The 18,483-nt window shown below is 40.1% G+C and overlaps 1 protein-coding gene across 1 annotated transcript; it reads right to left on the bottom strand.

Annotated features, from left to right (window-relative positions):
* Positions 1-15,262: 15,262 nt before the first annotated feature.
* On the bottom strand, positions 15,263-16,678 carry LOC109613960 (uncharacterized). The gene has a single exon (XM_059128150.1). It carries the CDS (start codon positions 16,676-16,678, stop codon positions 15,263-15,265), a length of 1,416 nt encoding a protein of 471 aa, XP_058984133.1.
* Between the last annotated feature and the right edge of the window lie 1,805 nt (positions 16,679-18,483).

The raw sequence follows: 18,483 nt of genomic DNA on the forward strand, positions 1-18,483 counted from the left end.
GCGAATTTAACCACTGGCAACAAACCCAAACGACCAAAATAGAAACAACAACAATTTAATTTAATATGGGTTTATTGCTTAACTCGCGCGTTTATTTCTAATAAAAATATAAAATTAAAACTTACAAAAATATTATGAGCCACATAACTTACCGCAGTCTTTAAATTTATTAAAAGGGCGACAAAATAAACTACCATTAAATTATTTGCATTACAAAATTTCTAACGGTTTCGTTCCAACATAAAACCTGTTTTGAACGAACTCAATGCAAAGAATGTGAGGAAAAAAGGGACTGCGGCAAATAAGTAAATCAAAACATAGAAACACTCACATGCAATCATATGGATGGCTGTGTCAATGACGTCACACCGTCACCCATATGATGCTGTGTGGAAACTAATATAAAAGCGACAAAAATAAATAAACAAAATATATATGATCGGCAGCGACATCCCCGCCCCCGTGAATCGACCCGATTCACTATTCAATATCTAGGACGGCAAGTTTAGAGACGGGGCGTTTCAGGATTCCAATGGTCGTAGCGACTTCAGCTCGTCGGACGACACCATCCTTGCCAGCGTACACCTCTTGAACTCGACCTCTTCTCCATTCACGACGGGAGACATCAGGGTCACAAATTAATACCAAGTCACCTGGGGCTACGGGCTTTGTGTACTGGCACCATTTGGCTCTTCTAGTAAGTGTGAGCAAATATTCGGCAATCCACCTTTTCCAAAAGTGGTCACGAAGCTGTCGTGAGATACGCCACTGTTTCTTCAGCACAGCTGGCTTGGCAACAATTGTTCTGGCTGGCGTTTCCGGCATATTAGGATGGCCCAACAAGAAATGATTCGGCGTTAATGGTTCTTCTTCATCGGACCTAACAGGCAGATGGGTTAAACGGCGTGAATTGACAATATTTTCAGCTTCAATCAGGAAACTGTGCAACGTATGCTCTCTTGGGGCGACTTCCTTTAGCGTTACACGTAATACCCTTTTGACGGATTGAACCATCCGCTCCCAAATGCCTCCTTCTAATGGATTATGTAGGCAATTGACCTGCCAATCAATGCCATTTGTAGACAATTAATTTTTCACTCGGAACACATCGAAAACTTCTTCAAATCTCTTGGCTTTTTGGTCTGCTCCAACAAAATTCTTGCCATTGTCACTCCGTATTCTAATGGGCGTTCCTCTTTGATTAATAAAATTGTGTATAGCTAAAATGCAGGCATCGGTTGACAGATCAAAGGCAATCTCCAAATGTATGGCTTTTATCGTCATCGTTTTTTCGTTCGTTTTTCATGACGCCGGCCAATAGTTATGGTAATTGAGCCAAAATAATCTAACCCGGTATAGGCAAATGGACGGACATTTGGAGTTTATCTGTCACTCGGAAGGGAACCCATAAATGGCTGCACTGGAGAGGCACGGCGTAGCTTGCAGACATTACATTTGGAGATACAACTTTTCAATAGTTTTCGAAGTCGAGGAATCCAATATCGTCTTCTTATGGCGGCAATAGTGGCCTCAAAGTTCTGGTGGTTCATCAGTTTATGTTCATGAACAACAATAAGTTTGGCTAGGCGATGCTTTGTCGAAAGTATTATGGGTCGTCTGGCTTCAATAGGCAAACAACCGGCGGCATCAATACGTCCATATACTCGCATCACGGTAGTCTCATCAATATAATGCGACAAAGTGTACAATTCATTGTTTTTCGGGAATCACAAGACTTTAAAGTATCCAGTTTGTCGCTGCCGATCATATATATTTTGTTCATTTATTTTTGTCGCTTTTATATTAGTTTCCACACAGCATCATATGGGTGACGGTGTGACGTCATTGACACAGCCATCCATATGATTGCATGTGAGTGTTACTATGTTTTGATTTACTTATTTGTCGCAGGCCCTTTTTTCCTCTCATTCTATTGCATTGAGTTCGTTTAAAACAGGTTTTATGTTGGAACGAAACCGTTAGAAATTTTGTAATGCAAATAATTTAATGGTAGTTTATTTTTTCGCCCTTTTAATAAATTTAGTTCGTGAGGGATAAAGACTGCGGTAAGTTGTGTGGCTCATAATATTTTTGTAAGTTTTAATTTTATATTTTTATTAAAAATAAACGCGCGAGTTAAGCAATAAACCCATATTAAATTAAATTGTTGGTGTTTCTGTTTTGGTCGTTTGGGTTTGTTGACAGTGGTTAAATTCGCTATCCCTCCCAAGAGAAACTCACGTCGCAGCCAGCGTCGAATTTTTTTCGCATTGCGGAGCGAACTTTGCTGAAATTTAAAGTTAATTGTGAGGCCATTTTGGAGAGTTTTTTTCTGGAATTTTTGTGGTGCTGAAAATTAAAGTGGAGCCATTTTGTGTGAAATTTTCTGAACAAGTTTGTGGTGTGGTAAAAAAATTAATTGCTGCCATTTTTAAATTGCTGTTTGCCGCCATTGAATATGTGTAAATTTGTGTGTGACATTTTGCTGCCATTTTTAGAATTTGCGAGTCCTGTTGTTCAATTGTTGTATGCTGGAAATATGATGCCAAGATCGCCACCAAATACAACAAAAACAAGTGCAAGTGGTCCTAAAGGTGTTCCAGTCAGTGCCTCCACGTCAGCCGGAGCGACAAATGCCGCCAACAGCCGCCATATTATAATAACTTTTTGATGCCGCCATTGCCAAAAAAGTTATATGACTTGCCGAGTTTTAGTGGTGTTCCTGAAGACTGGCCAATGTTTTCAACAGCGTTTGAGCATTCGACGGCAGCGTACCAATACAAAGCAAGATAAACGAATTTCAGGAATTATGTGGTAAATTATCCTTACAGTTTAACATGGAAAAGATTAATACTGTCCACTTTAGCAGGAAACCTCAACAACTTGGTATCATTATTAACAACATCTGATTAAGTCAAACAGATACAATTAAATATCTTGGCGTAAATATCACCTCTAGTGGTTCCGCTAAAGTACATATGAATCCAGCTGCAAATTCTTAAAAATTCTGAGTGGTTGCAAATTTGGTATTAGTCCATCTAGAGCGTTACATTTCTACAAAGCATTTGTCAGATCCAAAATTGAATATGGCGCATCATCCTTATTAAATTTAGCAAAGGAATCCGAAAATAAACTCAAAACATGCATTCAAGAAAGTCTCAGAAAAGCCCTTGGACTTATAAGATCAACTTCCACTCCCAACTACAGGTTCCAACTTGCTACTGCCAAGGAGCTTGCTAAATGCGTTGCATTAAGCCTTCCTGGCGCTGAAATCATAAGAAGCAATGCATGTATATACCAGCTATGCCAAGGTATGGACAAAATTTGAAAGTATTTTATCATATATTGCCGGTACTAAAGTCTAGAGTCCTAACTCTACGATAATCAATGTTGATACTTGATTTTTCAAGGGAACCAATTTTAAAAAAGCGGAGGCCAATCATGAAATAATTACCGCAATTGCCACTGAAAAAATTAATAATCTCAGGAATGCTGGTTACGAGATCTTCTCCACTGGTGGCTATGTCAACAACAATACTATTGGGGCTGCCATTAATCAAATATCGAATACACTCAGGAACAAATGGAGCAGTGAATATCATGAAATAGCTCAAAACGGTAATTCTCACTTTTACAAAATTTTCCCTTCTCTATCCAGAACACCTTGGTTAATTGTAAATTTAATTCTTTCTCTCAAAAACAGATAAATCGTGTACTTAGCGGCCATTGTTTTTGCAATAATACACTAGCCAAAATGAATGTTGTTACATCCAATTTATGGAATGGGTGCGGGGTTGATGAAAATGCTTCCCACATTATTTTTGAATGCAGTAAGTATAATACCAAACGGAGATGTTTCCTAACACTATGCGATTTCTTCACCGTTGAAGATTTCGTAAATTCACAAAGCTCAGAGCGTCTGAACATAGTAGCTAAATTCCTCAAAGAAGCTGAAATCGACATATAAATATTGCCAGCACTGAACAAATCGATTAAATTGTAGCATTGCTACACATGGATACATGGCACTAAACCTTATATCCCTATAGAAAGTGGTCCAACCAAAATAATACATAAAAAAAATTACAGCGGTCGAAATGTTTGTCTATACGAAACAGAACTCGATGACGAATGCAGTGATTTGGCCCCTGTTGTGCGCTCTTCTGTTATGTCGTGGCCGGCCTCGTGGTGATATTAAAAGCCAGTTCAGACACTGCAATTTTTCGGACCTCCGCTTGAAATTTCGTACTATGATCGGGCAAGCGGAAATAAAATAAAAGTCCCAGTCCTCATCTCCCCCTAGAACTGAGACGTCTGTATAACAACAGTTTCCAGTCGGCATTTGTGATCCACATTCGTCGATCCACGAGTCTCTGCGGGTATTAATATTTCACAAGAGGCAGCTAAAATTTTTTCAGGTATCCGGTCCGATACAAGGTTTTCCATTGATTCTCCTGTTGTTACCTGTAATTTTTTGACGGTATTTTTATTATTTATCCTCTCATTAGTTGCCCTCAGCCTTATGGCCCGACGCCGATTCATACAGAATATATTGGGTGAACATATAACATTTGCTAATTATTTTAAATAAAAAGAAATAATTGACGCTGGCTGCGACGTGAGTTTCTCCTGGGAGGGATAGCGAATTTAACCACTGGCAACAAACCCAAACGACCAAAACAGAAACACCAACAATTTAATTTAATATGGGTTTATTGCTTAACTCGCGCGTTTATTTCTAATAAAAATATAAAATTAAAACTTACAAAAATATCAATCATCATTGGAGATTGATATCATTTCGGGCCAATCTTCCTCCGACTGATGCAAAAATTGTGGACCTTGGTGCCATCGGGAATTAAAAGAGAAGTCTATATTTCTTTTTCCTCTTGTTGTTTCATCAGCAACATTCAAATTTGTAGGCAACCATTTCCAATCGGTAGGACGTGTGGAATCTAAAATCTCTGTGATTCTATGGGCGACAAACGGCTTATATCTTCGGTTGTCAGAATTTATCCAATTGATGAAAGTTGAAGAATCACTCCAGCAAATTCGACGTGAAACCTTGACCGAATGTTCCTTTTCGATGGTGCACAGCAAACGAGTACCCAATACGGCAGCTTGTAGTTCAAGTTTCGGTATAGTCATTGATTTCAGCGGGGCACATTTGGTCTTTGAGGTTATAAAGGAGACTTCAATTTCACCATCTGACTTTATCGACCTCCAATACGAAACAGCACCAAATGCGTCTTCGCTGGCATCGACGAAAACATGCAACTCGACTTTTTCAGGCAAACCACTTTCAAAGTAGTGTCTAGGAACACCCCCTTTGGCAACATTATTCAACTCATCACGCCAATTATTCCATATGTCGTACAGACCATTGGGGATATCTTCATCCCAACGAATATCATATCTCCAGACTTATCTTAGCAACAACTTAGCGGTTACCATGACTTAACAACCCCTGGGGATCGTATACCGACATGACAACACTCAACAATTCTCTTTTTGTCGGGCATCTTTCTCCACTGATGATGTCTGGTTTCACACGATGGAACTTCAGCTCGAACTTAAATGCGTCGTCACCAGGATGCCAATACACGCCTAGAATCTTTTCCGTGCAAAACTGAACATCGGCTAAATCATCACAGAAGTTGACATTCCTTCCTAAATTACCCTCCAGAGCCACGACGACCTCTTTTGAGTTCGATGTGAAATTGCGTAACTCGAAACCAGCTGACTTGTGTATTTCTCGCACTTGCATTGATATTTCTATGGCTCGATAATGGCCTTCACTGCTCTGGGGTAACGCTCACGAAATTCTAGGGCATTGGTTCTTTTACATATTGGGCAATACATGGCGAACAAGCGGTTCCAAAAGTCATCACATTCATCTCAAATACATCTGGAGAACATCCTTTATTTTCACGCCAAAGAAATTTTTGAGAACGTCTGTCTTCTGCGGCAACAACAATTTGGTGAAACATATCTTTGATATCTGCGCAGACAGCAACTTTTCTCATTCGAAAATTGAACAAAACGGCAGGCAATGGTCTGTATTGTTGAGGACCTTTCAATAATCTCGAATTTAAAGAAACTCCTTCGACTCTAGCGGCAGCATCAAACACGAGGCGAAGTTTCCCAGGCTTCAAGGGATTCAATACACTAAAATGTGGCAGATACCAAGTTCTCGGGCTACAAATAGACATTTCAGATGATGTCAACTTTCGTACATACCCTTTGTTGACATAATCTCGAATGATTCGCTTGTAGTCGGCACCAAACTCAGGATTCTTCTTCATTTTCCTTCAATACCAACAAGTCGATTAAAGGCCATGGAATAGCTATCCGACAAGACCACATTTTCATCACGCCATTGTAGTCTAGATTGAAATCGTCCGGTAACCTTTATCGTTGAATCCTTCAGCAACTGTCTAGCACGAATATCATCCTTACTCTCTATTGTCGGCAGGGCTTTGACACCAAAATTTTCCGTTTCGAAGTAAAATGACACCAAATCATATAAATTTTGCTCTGGCCGAGCTGTCAGCAAACATGTGTGGGATCTAGGCTGTCTTCCACACACCTGGCCAAAAAATACCCATCCTAAGGGTGTATTTGCTGCGTAAGGTCCACCTTCTTCCAATAGCACGACTTCATCTGGCAACCCCAAAGGCAGTGATCAAGTCCGATGAGCAACTTAGGCGTAACGTTGCTGTATGGCGGCACTGGAACATCATAATGTTTAGTTGACTTCATATTAAAGCTTTGAGTGGGCAACTTCAAATTTGGAACACCATACACATTTTTCAAAGCATACTTCCTCTTCTTTGAAGCACCACTCACATGAAGATCAACCACCATTGCACTTTCTTGAGACGACTTACCACCATACCAGCTTAAATTCAACTTGCTTTGACGACCACTAAGTCCTAGTTGTCTCACCAACGAACTGTCTATCATGGTCACCGACGAACCTTCATCCAGCAAGGCAAAAGTTTCAAGAACACAATTCGGACCATAAAGTTTCACAGGCAGCACTCGGAACACCAAGTTCATTTTTCACTAATACTGGACACACAACTCAACACTGATTCAGCATCTGGATCACTTCGAGTAACAACATTATTTGCATTTGAATTATTTTCCCCAAAATTTCTTGACTCGTCATGCAACAATTTGTTATGTTTTCTTTGGCAACCATTTATTTGACATTGTTTTCTACGGCAGCAATTTCTAGTAGAATGTCCACTACCAAGGCGAGAAAAACATAACCTTAACTTTTTCACTTCCTTCCATCTATTCGACTGAGATGCAGGCAGAAAAGTTGGCAGCGGCGGTTGGGCGACGGAGCACGTTGCAGAGGAGGTGGCTGACTATAACGGAAGGCTGTAGGCTGATCACCGGTTACGTAAGATTGTGTTGTGACACTGGGGCGATTTGTGTCGACACCAGGCTGGGTACCGCTGGAACCACTATTCTCACTCTAAATGTTACCTGTAACCATTTGTGCTGAACTTGGTGTTGATGTAGCTTCCAGTGCGCGCAGAGAGTTCCCCAATTGTTGCTGCAACACTTGTTGTTTTTGTGGCGGCAAGTGCAAATTGTGTTGCAGAAGTTCCAGCAGTGGTAGGCACATTTGTCCCTCCGGCTGACGTGGAGGCACTGACTGGAACACCTTTAGGACCACTTGCACTTGTTTTTGTTGTATTTGGCGGCGATCTTGGCATCATATTTCCAGCATACAACAATTGAACAACAGGACTCGCAAATTCTAAAAATGGCAGCAAAATGTCACACACAAATTTACACCAGGTTCAATGGCGGCAAACAGCAATTTATAAAATGGCCGCAATTACATCTTTTAGCTCCACAAACTTGTTCAGAAAATTTCACACAAAATGGCTTCACTTTAATTTTCAGCACCACAAAAATTCCAGAAGAAAACTCTCCAAAATGGCCTCACAATTAACTTTACATTTCAGAAAAGTTCGCTCCGCAATGCGAAATAGAATTTGATTGCGAAATAAATTTCGACGCTGTCTGCGACGTGAGTTTCTCCTGGGAGATTTAGCGAATTTGACCACTGGCAACAAAACCAAACGACCAAAACTTACACAAATATTATGAGCCACACAACTTACCGCAGTCTTTATCCCTCACGAACTAAATTTATTAAAAGGGCGACAAAATAAACGACCATTAAATTATTTGCATTACAAAATTTCTAACGGTTTCGTTCCAACATAAAACCAGTTTTGAACGAACTCAATGCAATAGAATGAGAGGAAAAAAGGGACTGCGGCAAATAAGTAAATAAAAACATAGAAACACTCACATGCAATCATATGGAGGCTGTGTCAATGACGTCACACCGTCACTCATATGATGCTGTGTGGAAACTAATATAAAAGCGACAAAAATAAATGAACAAAATAATTTATTTCGTGAGGGATAAAGACTGCGGTAAGTTGTGTGGCTCATAATATTTTTGTAAGTTTTAATTTAATTTTTTTATTAGAAATAAACGCGCGAGTTAAGCAATAAACCCATATTAAATTAAATTGTTGGTGTTTCTGTTTTGGTCGTTTGGGTTTGTTGCCAGTGGTTAAATTCGCTATCCCTCCCAGGAGAAACTCACGTCGCAGCCAGCGTCACAATTATTTCTTTTTATTTAAAATAATTAGCAAATTTTATATGTTCACCCAATATATACTGTATGAATCGGCGTCGGGCCATAAGGCTGAGGGCAACTAATGAGAGGATAAATAATAAAAATACCGTCAAAAAAATTACAGGTAACAACAGGAGAATCAATGGAAAACCTTGTATCGGACCGGATACCTGAAAAAATTTTAGCTGCCTCTTGTGAAATATTAATACCCGCAGAGACTCGTGGATCGACGGATGTAGATCACAAATGCCGACTGGAAACTGTTGTTATACAGACGTCTCAGTTCTAGGAGGAGATGAGGACTGGGACTTTTATTTTATTTCCGCTTGCCCGATCATAGTACGATCCTTCAAGCGGAGGTCCGAAAAATTGCAGTGTCTGAACTGGCTTTTAATGTCACCACGAGGCCGGCCACGACATAACAGAAGAGCGCACAACAGGGGCCAAATCACTGCATTCGTCATCGAGTTCTGTTTCGTATAGAGAAACATTTCGACCGCTGTAATTTTTTTATGTATTATTTTGGTTGGGCCACTTTCTATAGAGATAGAAGGTTTAGTGCCATGTATCCATGTGTAGCAATGCTACAATTTAATCGATTTGTTCAGTGCTGGCAATATTTATATGTCGATTTCAGCTTCTTTGAGGAATTTAGCTACTATGTTCAGACGCTCTGAGCTTTGTGAATTTACGAAATCTTCAACGGTAAAGAAATCGCATAGTGTTAGGAAACATCTCCGTTTGGTATTATACTTACTGCATTCAAAAATAATGTGGGAAGCAGTTTCATCAACCCCGCACCCATTCCATAAATTGGATGTAACAACATTCATTTTGGCTAGTGTATTATTGCAAAAACAATGGCCGCTAAGTACACGATTTATCTGTTTTTGAGAGAAAGAATTAAATTTACAATTAACCAAGGTGTTCTGGATAGAGAAGGGAAAATTTTGTAAAAGTGAGAATTACCGTTTTGAGCTATTTCATGATATTCACTGCTCCATTTTTTCCTGAGTGTATTGTTGTTGACATAGCCATCAGTGGAGAAGATCTCGTAACCAGCATTCCTGAGATTATTAATTTTTTCAGTGGCAATTGCGGTAATTATTTCATGATTGGCCTCCGCTTTTTTAAAATTGGTTCCCTTGAAAAATCAAGTATCAACATTAATTATCGTAGAGTTAGGACTCTAGACTTTAGTACCGGCAATATATGATAAAATACTTTCAAATTTTGTCCATACCTTGGCATAGCTGGTATATACTTGTATTGCTTCTTATGATTTCAGCGCCAGGAAGGCTAAATGCAACGCATTTAGCAAGCTCCTTGGCAGTAGCAAGTTGGAACCTGTAGTTGGGAGGAAGTTCGCATGATAAATTATAGATAATGGCAGTGGGAGTTGATCTTATAAGTCCAAGGGCTTTTCTGAGACTTTCTTGAATGCATGTTTTGAGTTTATTTTCGGATTCCTTTGCTAAATTTAATAAGGATGATGCGCCATATTCAATTTTGGATCTGACAAATGCTTTGTAGAAATGTAACGCTCTAGATGGACTAATACCAAATTTGCAACCACTCAGAATTTTTAAGAATTTGCAGCTGGATTCATATGTACTTTAGCGGAACCACTAGAGGTGATAGTTACGCCAAGATATTTAATTGTATCTGTTTGACTTAATCAGATGTTGTTAATAATGATACCAAGTTGTTGAGGTTTCCTGCTAAAGTGGACAGTATTAATATTTTCCATGTTAAACTGTAAGGATAATTTACCACATAATTCCTGAAATTCGTTTATCTTGCTTTGTATTGGTACGCTGCCGTCGAATGCTCAAACGCTGTTGAAAACATTGGCCAGTCTTCAGGAACACCACTAAAACTCGGCAAGTCATATAACTTTTTTGGCAATGGCGGCATCAAAAAGTTATTATAATATGGCGGCTGTTGGCGGCATTTGTCGCTCCGGCTGACGTGGAGGCACTGACTGGAACACCTTTAGGACCACTAGTACATGTTTTTGTTGTATTTGGTGTCGATCTCGGTATCAAATTTCCAGCATACAACAATCGAACAGGACTCGCAAATTCTAAAAATGGCAGCAAAATGTCACACACAAATTTACACATATTCAATGGCGGCAAACAGCAATTTAAAAATGGCAGCAATTAAATTTTTTAGCACCACAAACTTGTTCAGAAAATTTCACACAAAATGGCTCCACTTTAATTTTCAGCACCACAAAAATTCCAGAAAAAAACTCTCCGCAATGCGAAAAAAATTCGACGCTGGCTGCGACGTGAGTTTCTCTTGGGAGGGATAGCGAATTTAACCACTGTCAACAAACCCAAACGACCAAAACAGAAACACCAACAATTCAATTTAATATGGGTTTATTGCTTAACTCGCGCGTTTATTTCTAATAAAAATATAAAATTAAAACTTACAAAAATACTATGAGCCACATAACTTACCGCAGTCTTTATCCCTCACGAACTAAATTTATTAAAAGGGCGACAAAATAAACTACCATTAAATTATTTGCATTACAAAATTTCTAACGGTTTCGTTCCAACATAAAACCTGTTTTGAACGAACTCAATGCAAAGAATGTGAGGAAAAAAGGGACTGCGGCAAATAAGTAAATCAAAACATAGAAACACTCACATGCAATCATATGGATGGCTGTGTCAATGACGTCACACCGTCACCCATATGATGCTGTGTGGAAACTAATATAAAAGCGACAGAAATAAATAAACAAAATATATATGATCGGCAGCGACATCCCCGCCCCCGTGAATCGACCCGATTCACTATTCAATATCTAGGACGGCAAGTTTAGAGACGGGGCGTTTCAGGATTCCAATGGTCGTAGCGACTTCAGCTCGTCGGACGACACCATCCTTGCCAGCGTACACCTCTTGAACTCGACCTCTTCTCCATTCACGACGGGAGACATCAGGATCACAAATTAATACCAAGTCACCTGGGGCTACGGGCTTTGTGTACTGGCACCATTTGGCTCTTCTAGTAAGTGTGAGCAAATATTCGGCAATCCACCTTTTCCAAAAGTGGTCACGAAGCTGTCGTGAGATACGCCACTGTTTCTTCAGCACAGCTGGCTTGGCAACAATTGTTCTGACTGGCGTTTCCGGCATATTAGGATGGCCCAACAAGAAATGATTCGGCGTTAATGGTTCTTCTTCATCGGACCTCATCGGAACCCATAAATGGCTGCACTGGAGAGGCACGGCGTAGCTTGCAGACATTACATTTGGAGATACAACTTTTCAATAGTTTTCGAAGTCGAGGAATCCAATATCGTCTTCTTATGGCGGCAATAGTGGCCTCAAAGTTCTGGTGGTTCATCAGTTTATGTTCATGAACAACAATAAGTTTGGCTAGGCGATGCTTTGTCGAAAGTATTATGGGTCGTCTGGCTTCAATAGGCAAACAACCGGCGGCATCAATACGTCCATATACTCGCATCACGGTAGTCTCATCAATATAATGCGACAAAGTGTACAATTCATTGTTTTTCGGGATGGAATCACAAGACTTTAAAGTATCCAGTTTGTCGCTGCCGATCATATATATTTTGTTCATTTATTTTTGTCGCTTTTATATTAGTTTCCACACAGCATCATATGGGCGACGGTGTGACGTCATTGACACAGCCATCCATATGATTGCATGTGAGTGTTTCTATGTTTTGATTTACTTATTTGCCGCAGTCCTTTTTTCCTCACATTCTATTGCATTGAGTTCGTTCAAAACAGGTTTTATGTTGGAACGAATCCGTTAGAAATTTTGTAATGTAAATAATTTAATGGTAGTTTATTTTGTCGCCCTTTTAATAAACATAGTTCGGGAGGGATAAAGACTGCGGTAAGTTGTGTGGCTCATAATATTTTTGTAAGTTTTAATTTTATATTTTTATTAGAAATAAACGCGCGAGTTAAGCAATAAACCCATATTAAATTAAATTGTTGGTGTTTCTGTTTTGGTCGTTTGGTTTTGTTGCCAGTGGTCAAATTCGCTAAATCTCCCAGGAGAAACTCACGTCGCAGACAGCGTCGAAATTTATTTCGCAATCAAATTCTATTTCGCATTGCGGAGCGAACTTTTCTGAAATGTAAAGTTAATTGTGAGGCCATTTTGGAGAGTTTTCTTCTGGAATTTTTGTGGTGCTGAAAATTAAAGTGGAGCCATTTTGTGTGAAATTTTCTGAACAAGTTTGTGGAGCTAAAAGTTGTAATTGCGGCCATTTTATAAATTGCTGTTTGCCGCCATTGAACCTGGTGTAAATTTGTGTGTGACATTTTGCTGCCATTTTTAGAATTTGCGAGTCCTGTTGTTCAATTGTTGTATGCTGGAAATATGATGCCAAGATCGCCACCAAATACAACAAAAACAAGTGCAAGTGGTCCTAAAGGTGTTCCAGTCAGTGCCTCCACGTCAGCCGGAGGGACAAATGTGCCTACCACTGCTGGAACTTCTGCAACACAATTTACACTTGCCGCCACAAAAACAACAAGTGTTGCAGCAACAATTGGGGAACTCTCTGCGCGCACTGGAAGCTGCATCAACACCAAGTTCAGCACAAATGGTTACAGGTAACATTTAGAGTGAGAATAGTGGTTCCAGCGGTGCCCAGCCTGGTGTCGACACAAATCGCCCCAGTGTCACAACACAATCTTACGTAACCGGTGATCAGCCTACAGCCTTCCGTTATAGTCAGCCACCTCCTCTGCAACGTGCTCCGTCGCCCAACCGCCGCTGCCAACTTTTCTGCCTGCATCTCAGTCGAATAGATGGAAGGAAGTGAAAAAGTTAAGGTTATGTTTTTCTTGCCTTGGTAGTGGACATTCTACCAGAAATTGCTGCCGTAGAAAACAATGTCAAATAAATGGTTGCCAAAGAAAACATAACAAATTGTTGCATGACGAGTCAAGAAATTTTGGGGAAAATAATTCAAATGCAAATAATGTTGTTACTCGAAGTGATCCAGATGCTGAATCAGTGTTGAGTTGTGTGTCCAGTATTAGTGAAAAATGAACTTGGTGTTCCGAGTGCTGCCTGTGAAACTTTATGGTCCGAATTGTGTTCTTGAAACTTTTGCCTTGCTGGATGAAGGTTCGTCGGTGACCATGATAGACAGTTCGTTGGTGAGACAACTAGGACTTAGTGGTCGTCAAAGCAAGTTGAATTTAAGCTGGTATGGTGGTAAGTCGTCTCAAGAAAGTGCAATGGTGGTTGATCTTCATGTGAGTGGTGCTTCAAAGAAGAGGAAGTATGCTTTGAAAAATGTGTATGGTGTTCCAAATTTGAAGTTGCCCACTCAAAGCTTTAATATGAAGTCAACTAAACATTATGATGTTCCAGTGCCGCCATACAGCAACGTTACGCCTAAGTTGCTCATCGGACTTGATCACTGCCTTTTGGGGTTGCCAGATGAAGTCGTGCTATTGGAAGAAGGTGGACCTTACGCAGCAAATACACCCTTAGGATGGGTATTTTTTGGTCAGGTGAGTGGAAGACAGCCTAGATCCCACACATGTTTGCTGACAGCTCGGCCAGAGCAAAATTTATATGATTTGGTGTCATTTTACTTCGAAACGGAAAATTTTGGTGTCAAAGCCCTGCCGACAATAGAGAGTAAGGATGATATTCGTGCTAGAGAGTTGCTCAAGGATTCAACGATAAAGGTTGCCGGACGATTTCAATCTAGACTACAATGGCGTGATGAAAATGTGGTCTTGTCGGATAGCTATTCCATGGCCTTTAATCGACTTGTTGGTATTGAGCTGTCAACAAAGGGTATGTACGAAAGTTGACATCATCTGAAATGTCTATTTGTAGCCCGAGAACTTAGTATCTGCCACATTTTAGTGTATTGAATCCCTTGAAGCCTGGGAAACTTCGCCTCGTGTTTGATGCTGCCGCTAGAGTCGAAGGAGTTTCTTTAAATTCGAGATTATTGAAAGGTCCTCAACAATACAGACCATTGCCTGCCGTTTTGTTCAATTTTCGAATGAGAAAAGTTGCTGTCTGCGCAGATATCAAAGAGATGTTTCACCAAATTGTTGTTGCCGCAGAAGACAGACGTTCTCAAAAATTTCTTTGGCGTGAAAATGAAGGATGTTCTCCAGATGTATTTGAGATAGTGTGACGTCATTGACACAGCCATCTATATGATTGCATGTGAGTGTTTCTATGTTTTGATTTACTTATTTGCCGCAGTCCCTTTTTTCCTCACATTCTATTGCATTGAGTTGGTTCAAAACAGGTTTTATGTTGGAACGAAACCGTTAGAAATTTTGTAGTGCAAATAATTTAATGGTAGTTTATTTTGTCGCCCTTTTAATAAATTTAGTTCGTGAGGGATAAAGACTGCTTTAAGTCGTGTGGCTCATAACATTTTTGTAAGTTTTAATTTTATATTTTTATTAGAAATAAACGCGCGAGTTAAGCAATAAACCCGTATTAAATTAAATTGTTGGTGTTTCTGTTTGGTCGTTTGGGTTTGTTGCCAGTGGTTAAATTCGCTATTCCTCCCAGGAGAAACTCACGTCGCAGCCAGCGTCACAGTTCGAAGGCGAAACTTTCACGTTGAGATAGGCGGCAAAGAACAGTTTCGGCATCCTTCAATTCGGCGACTGTTAGACAATTTTCACCCTCACCAATTTTCTTCTTCAAATATCGTTCGATGAATCTCAGGACATAACCCATCGTACGTTTTATCCTGAGAAAAGAAGAAAAACGATTAAAATCAATAACAACATTTGTACTGACCGTTAACACAAATTTTGAACGAAGCTCTTCCTCAGGCGTTTCATCATTGGAGATTGATATCATTTCGGGCCAATCTTCCTCCGGCTGATGCAAAAATTGTGGACCTTGGTACCATCGGGAATTAAAAGAGAAGTCTATATTTCTGTTTGCTCTTGTTGTTTCATCGGCAACATTCAAATTTGTAGGCAACCATTTCCAATCGGTAGGACGTGTGGAATCTAAAATCTCTGTGATTCTATGGGCGACAAACGGCTTATATCTTCGGTTGTCAGAATTTATCCAATTGATGACAGTTGAAGAATCACTCCAGCAAATTCGACGTGAAACCTTGACCGAATGTTCCTTTTCGATGGTGCACAGCAAACGAGTACCCAATACGGCAGCATGTAGTTCAAGTCTCGGTATAGTCATTGATTTCAGCGGGGCACATTTGGTCTTTGAGGTTATAAAGGTGACTTCAATTTCACTATCTGACTTTATTGACCTCCAATACGAAACGGCACTAAATGCGTCTCCGCTGGCATCGACGAAAACATGCAACTCGACTTTTTCAGGCAAACTACTTTTAAAGTAGTGTCTAGGAACACTCACTTTGGCAACATTATTCAACTCATCACGCCAATTATTCCATATGTCGTACAGACCATTAGGGATATCTTCATTCCAACGAATATCATATCTCCAGACATCTCTTAGCAACAACTTAGCAGTTACCATGAAGTGACTTAACAACCCCAGGGGATTGTATACCGACATGACAACACTCAACAATTCTCTTTTTGTCGGGCATCTTTCTCCACTGATGATGTCTGGTTTCACACGATGGAACTTCAGCTCGAACTTAAATGCGTCGTCACCAGGATGCCAATACACGCCTAGAATCTTTTCCGTGCAAAACTGAACATCGGCTAAATCATCACAGAAGTTGACATTCCTTCCTAAATTACCCTCCAGAGCCACGACGACCTCTTTTGAGTTCGATGTGAAATTGCGTAACTCGAAACCAGCTGACTTGTGTATTTCTCGCACATGCATTGATATTTCTATGGCTCGAGCTGAAGTTTCGAAGCTGTCAACAAAATCATCTACATAATGGTTGTCGATAATGGCCTTCACTGCTCTGGGGTAACGCTCACGAAATTCTAGGGCATTGGTCTCTTTTACATATTGAGCAATATATGGCGAACAAGCGGCTCCAAAAGTCATCACAGTCATCTCAAATACATCTGGAGAACATCCTTCATTTTCACGCCAAAGAAATCTTTGAGAACATCTGTCTTCTGCGCAGACAGCAACTTTTCTCATTCGAAAATTGAACAAAACGGCAGGCAATGGTTTGTATTGTTGAGAACTTTTCAATAATCTCGAATTTAAAGAAACTCCTTCGACTCTAGCGGCAGCATCAAACACGAGGCGAAGTTTCCCAGGCTTCAAGGGATTCAATACACTAAAATGTAGCAGATACCAAGTTCTCGGGCTACAAATAGACATTTCAGATGATGTCAACTTTCGTACATACCCTTTGTTGACAGCTCAATACCAACAAGTCGATTAAAGGCCATGGAATAGCTATCCGACAAGACCACATTTTCATCACGCCATTGTAGTCTAGATTGAAATCGTCCGGCAACCTTTATCGTTGAATCCTTGAGCAACTGTCTAGCACGAATATCATCCTTACTCTCTATTGTCGGCAGGGCTTTGACACCAAAATTTTCCGTTTCGAAGTAAAATGACACCAAATCATATAAATTTTGCTCTGGCCGAGCTGTCAGCAAACATGTGTGGGATCTAGGCTGTCTTCCACACACCTGACCAAAAAATACCCATCCTAAGTGTGTATTTGCTGCGTAAGGTCCACCTTCTTCCAATAGCACGACTTCATCTGGCAACCCCAAAAGGCTGTGATCAAGTCCGATGAGCAACTTAGGCGTAATGTTGCTGTATGGCGGCACTGGAACATCATAATGTGTAGTTGACTTCATATTAAAGCTTTGAGTGGGCAACTTCAAATTTGGAACACCATACACATTTCTCAAAGCATACTTCCTCTTCTTTGAAGCACCACTCACATGAAGATCAACCACCATTGCTTTGACGACCACTAAGTCCTAGTTGTCTCACCAACGAACTGTCTATCATGGTCACCGACGAACCTTCATCCAGCAAGGCAAAAGTTTCAAGAACACAATTCGGACCATAAAGTTTCACAGGCAGCACTCGGAACACCAAGTTCATTTTTCACTAATACTGGACACACAACTCAACACTGGTTCAGCATCTGGATCACTTCGAGTAACAACATTATTTGCATTTGAATTATTTTCCCCAAAATTTCTTGACTCACCATGCAACAATTTATGTTTTCTTTGGCAACCATTTATTTGACATTGTTTTCTACGGCAGCAATTTCTAGTAGAATGTCCACTACCAAGGCAAGAAAAACATAACCTTAACTTTTTCACTTCCTTCCATCTATTCGCACTGACATGGAATGGAATTTCTTACAGTCAAACCATTTGTGTTGTCCTCGGCATAATCGGCACTCTTCTTCTTTATCTTGTTCATCAGATGCGTACAGAACCACTTTTTTCTTTGTTTCACCTGTTGAGCGAGTTGTTGTTAGCTGAACACTCCGAACTAAATTTGCTACACCTTTCAACCAATTATTAAAATCCAAAACTGTGGGCCACGACTCTAAGTTCAATGAGTTCTAAGCCCATTCCAACCTCTTACTCATGGGCAACTTTTGAATTAACTCATCCATTAGTGTGGAGTTCGATAAATGTTGATGACCATTTGCTGTTTCCAACAAGGCGGCAAGATTTTGTACTTTTATTGCAAAAGGCACCAACTTTTCCATGGCGTTTTCACTAATGGACGGAATTTCCCTCACCTGATTCAACTGCCCTCGTATCAACAATTCAGGTCGGCCATATTTGAATTTCAGCTGTTCCATCACGGTGTTCACATTATCGGAATGTATGAGCTGCGACTTTACACATTCTCTG

Source organism: Musca domestica, unplaced genomic scaffold, assembly GCF_030504385.1.
Source record: "Musca domestica strain aabys unplaced genomic scaffold, Musca_domestica.polishedcontigs.V.1.1 5, whole genome shotgun sequence".
NCBI lineage: Eukaryota > Metazoa > Arthropoda > Insecta > Diptera > Muscidae > Musca > Musca domestica.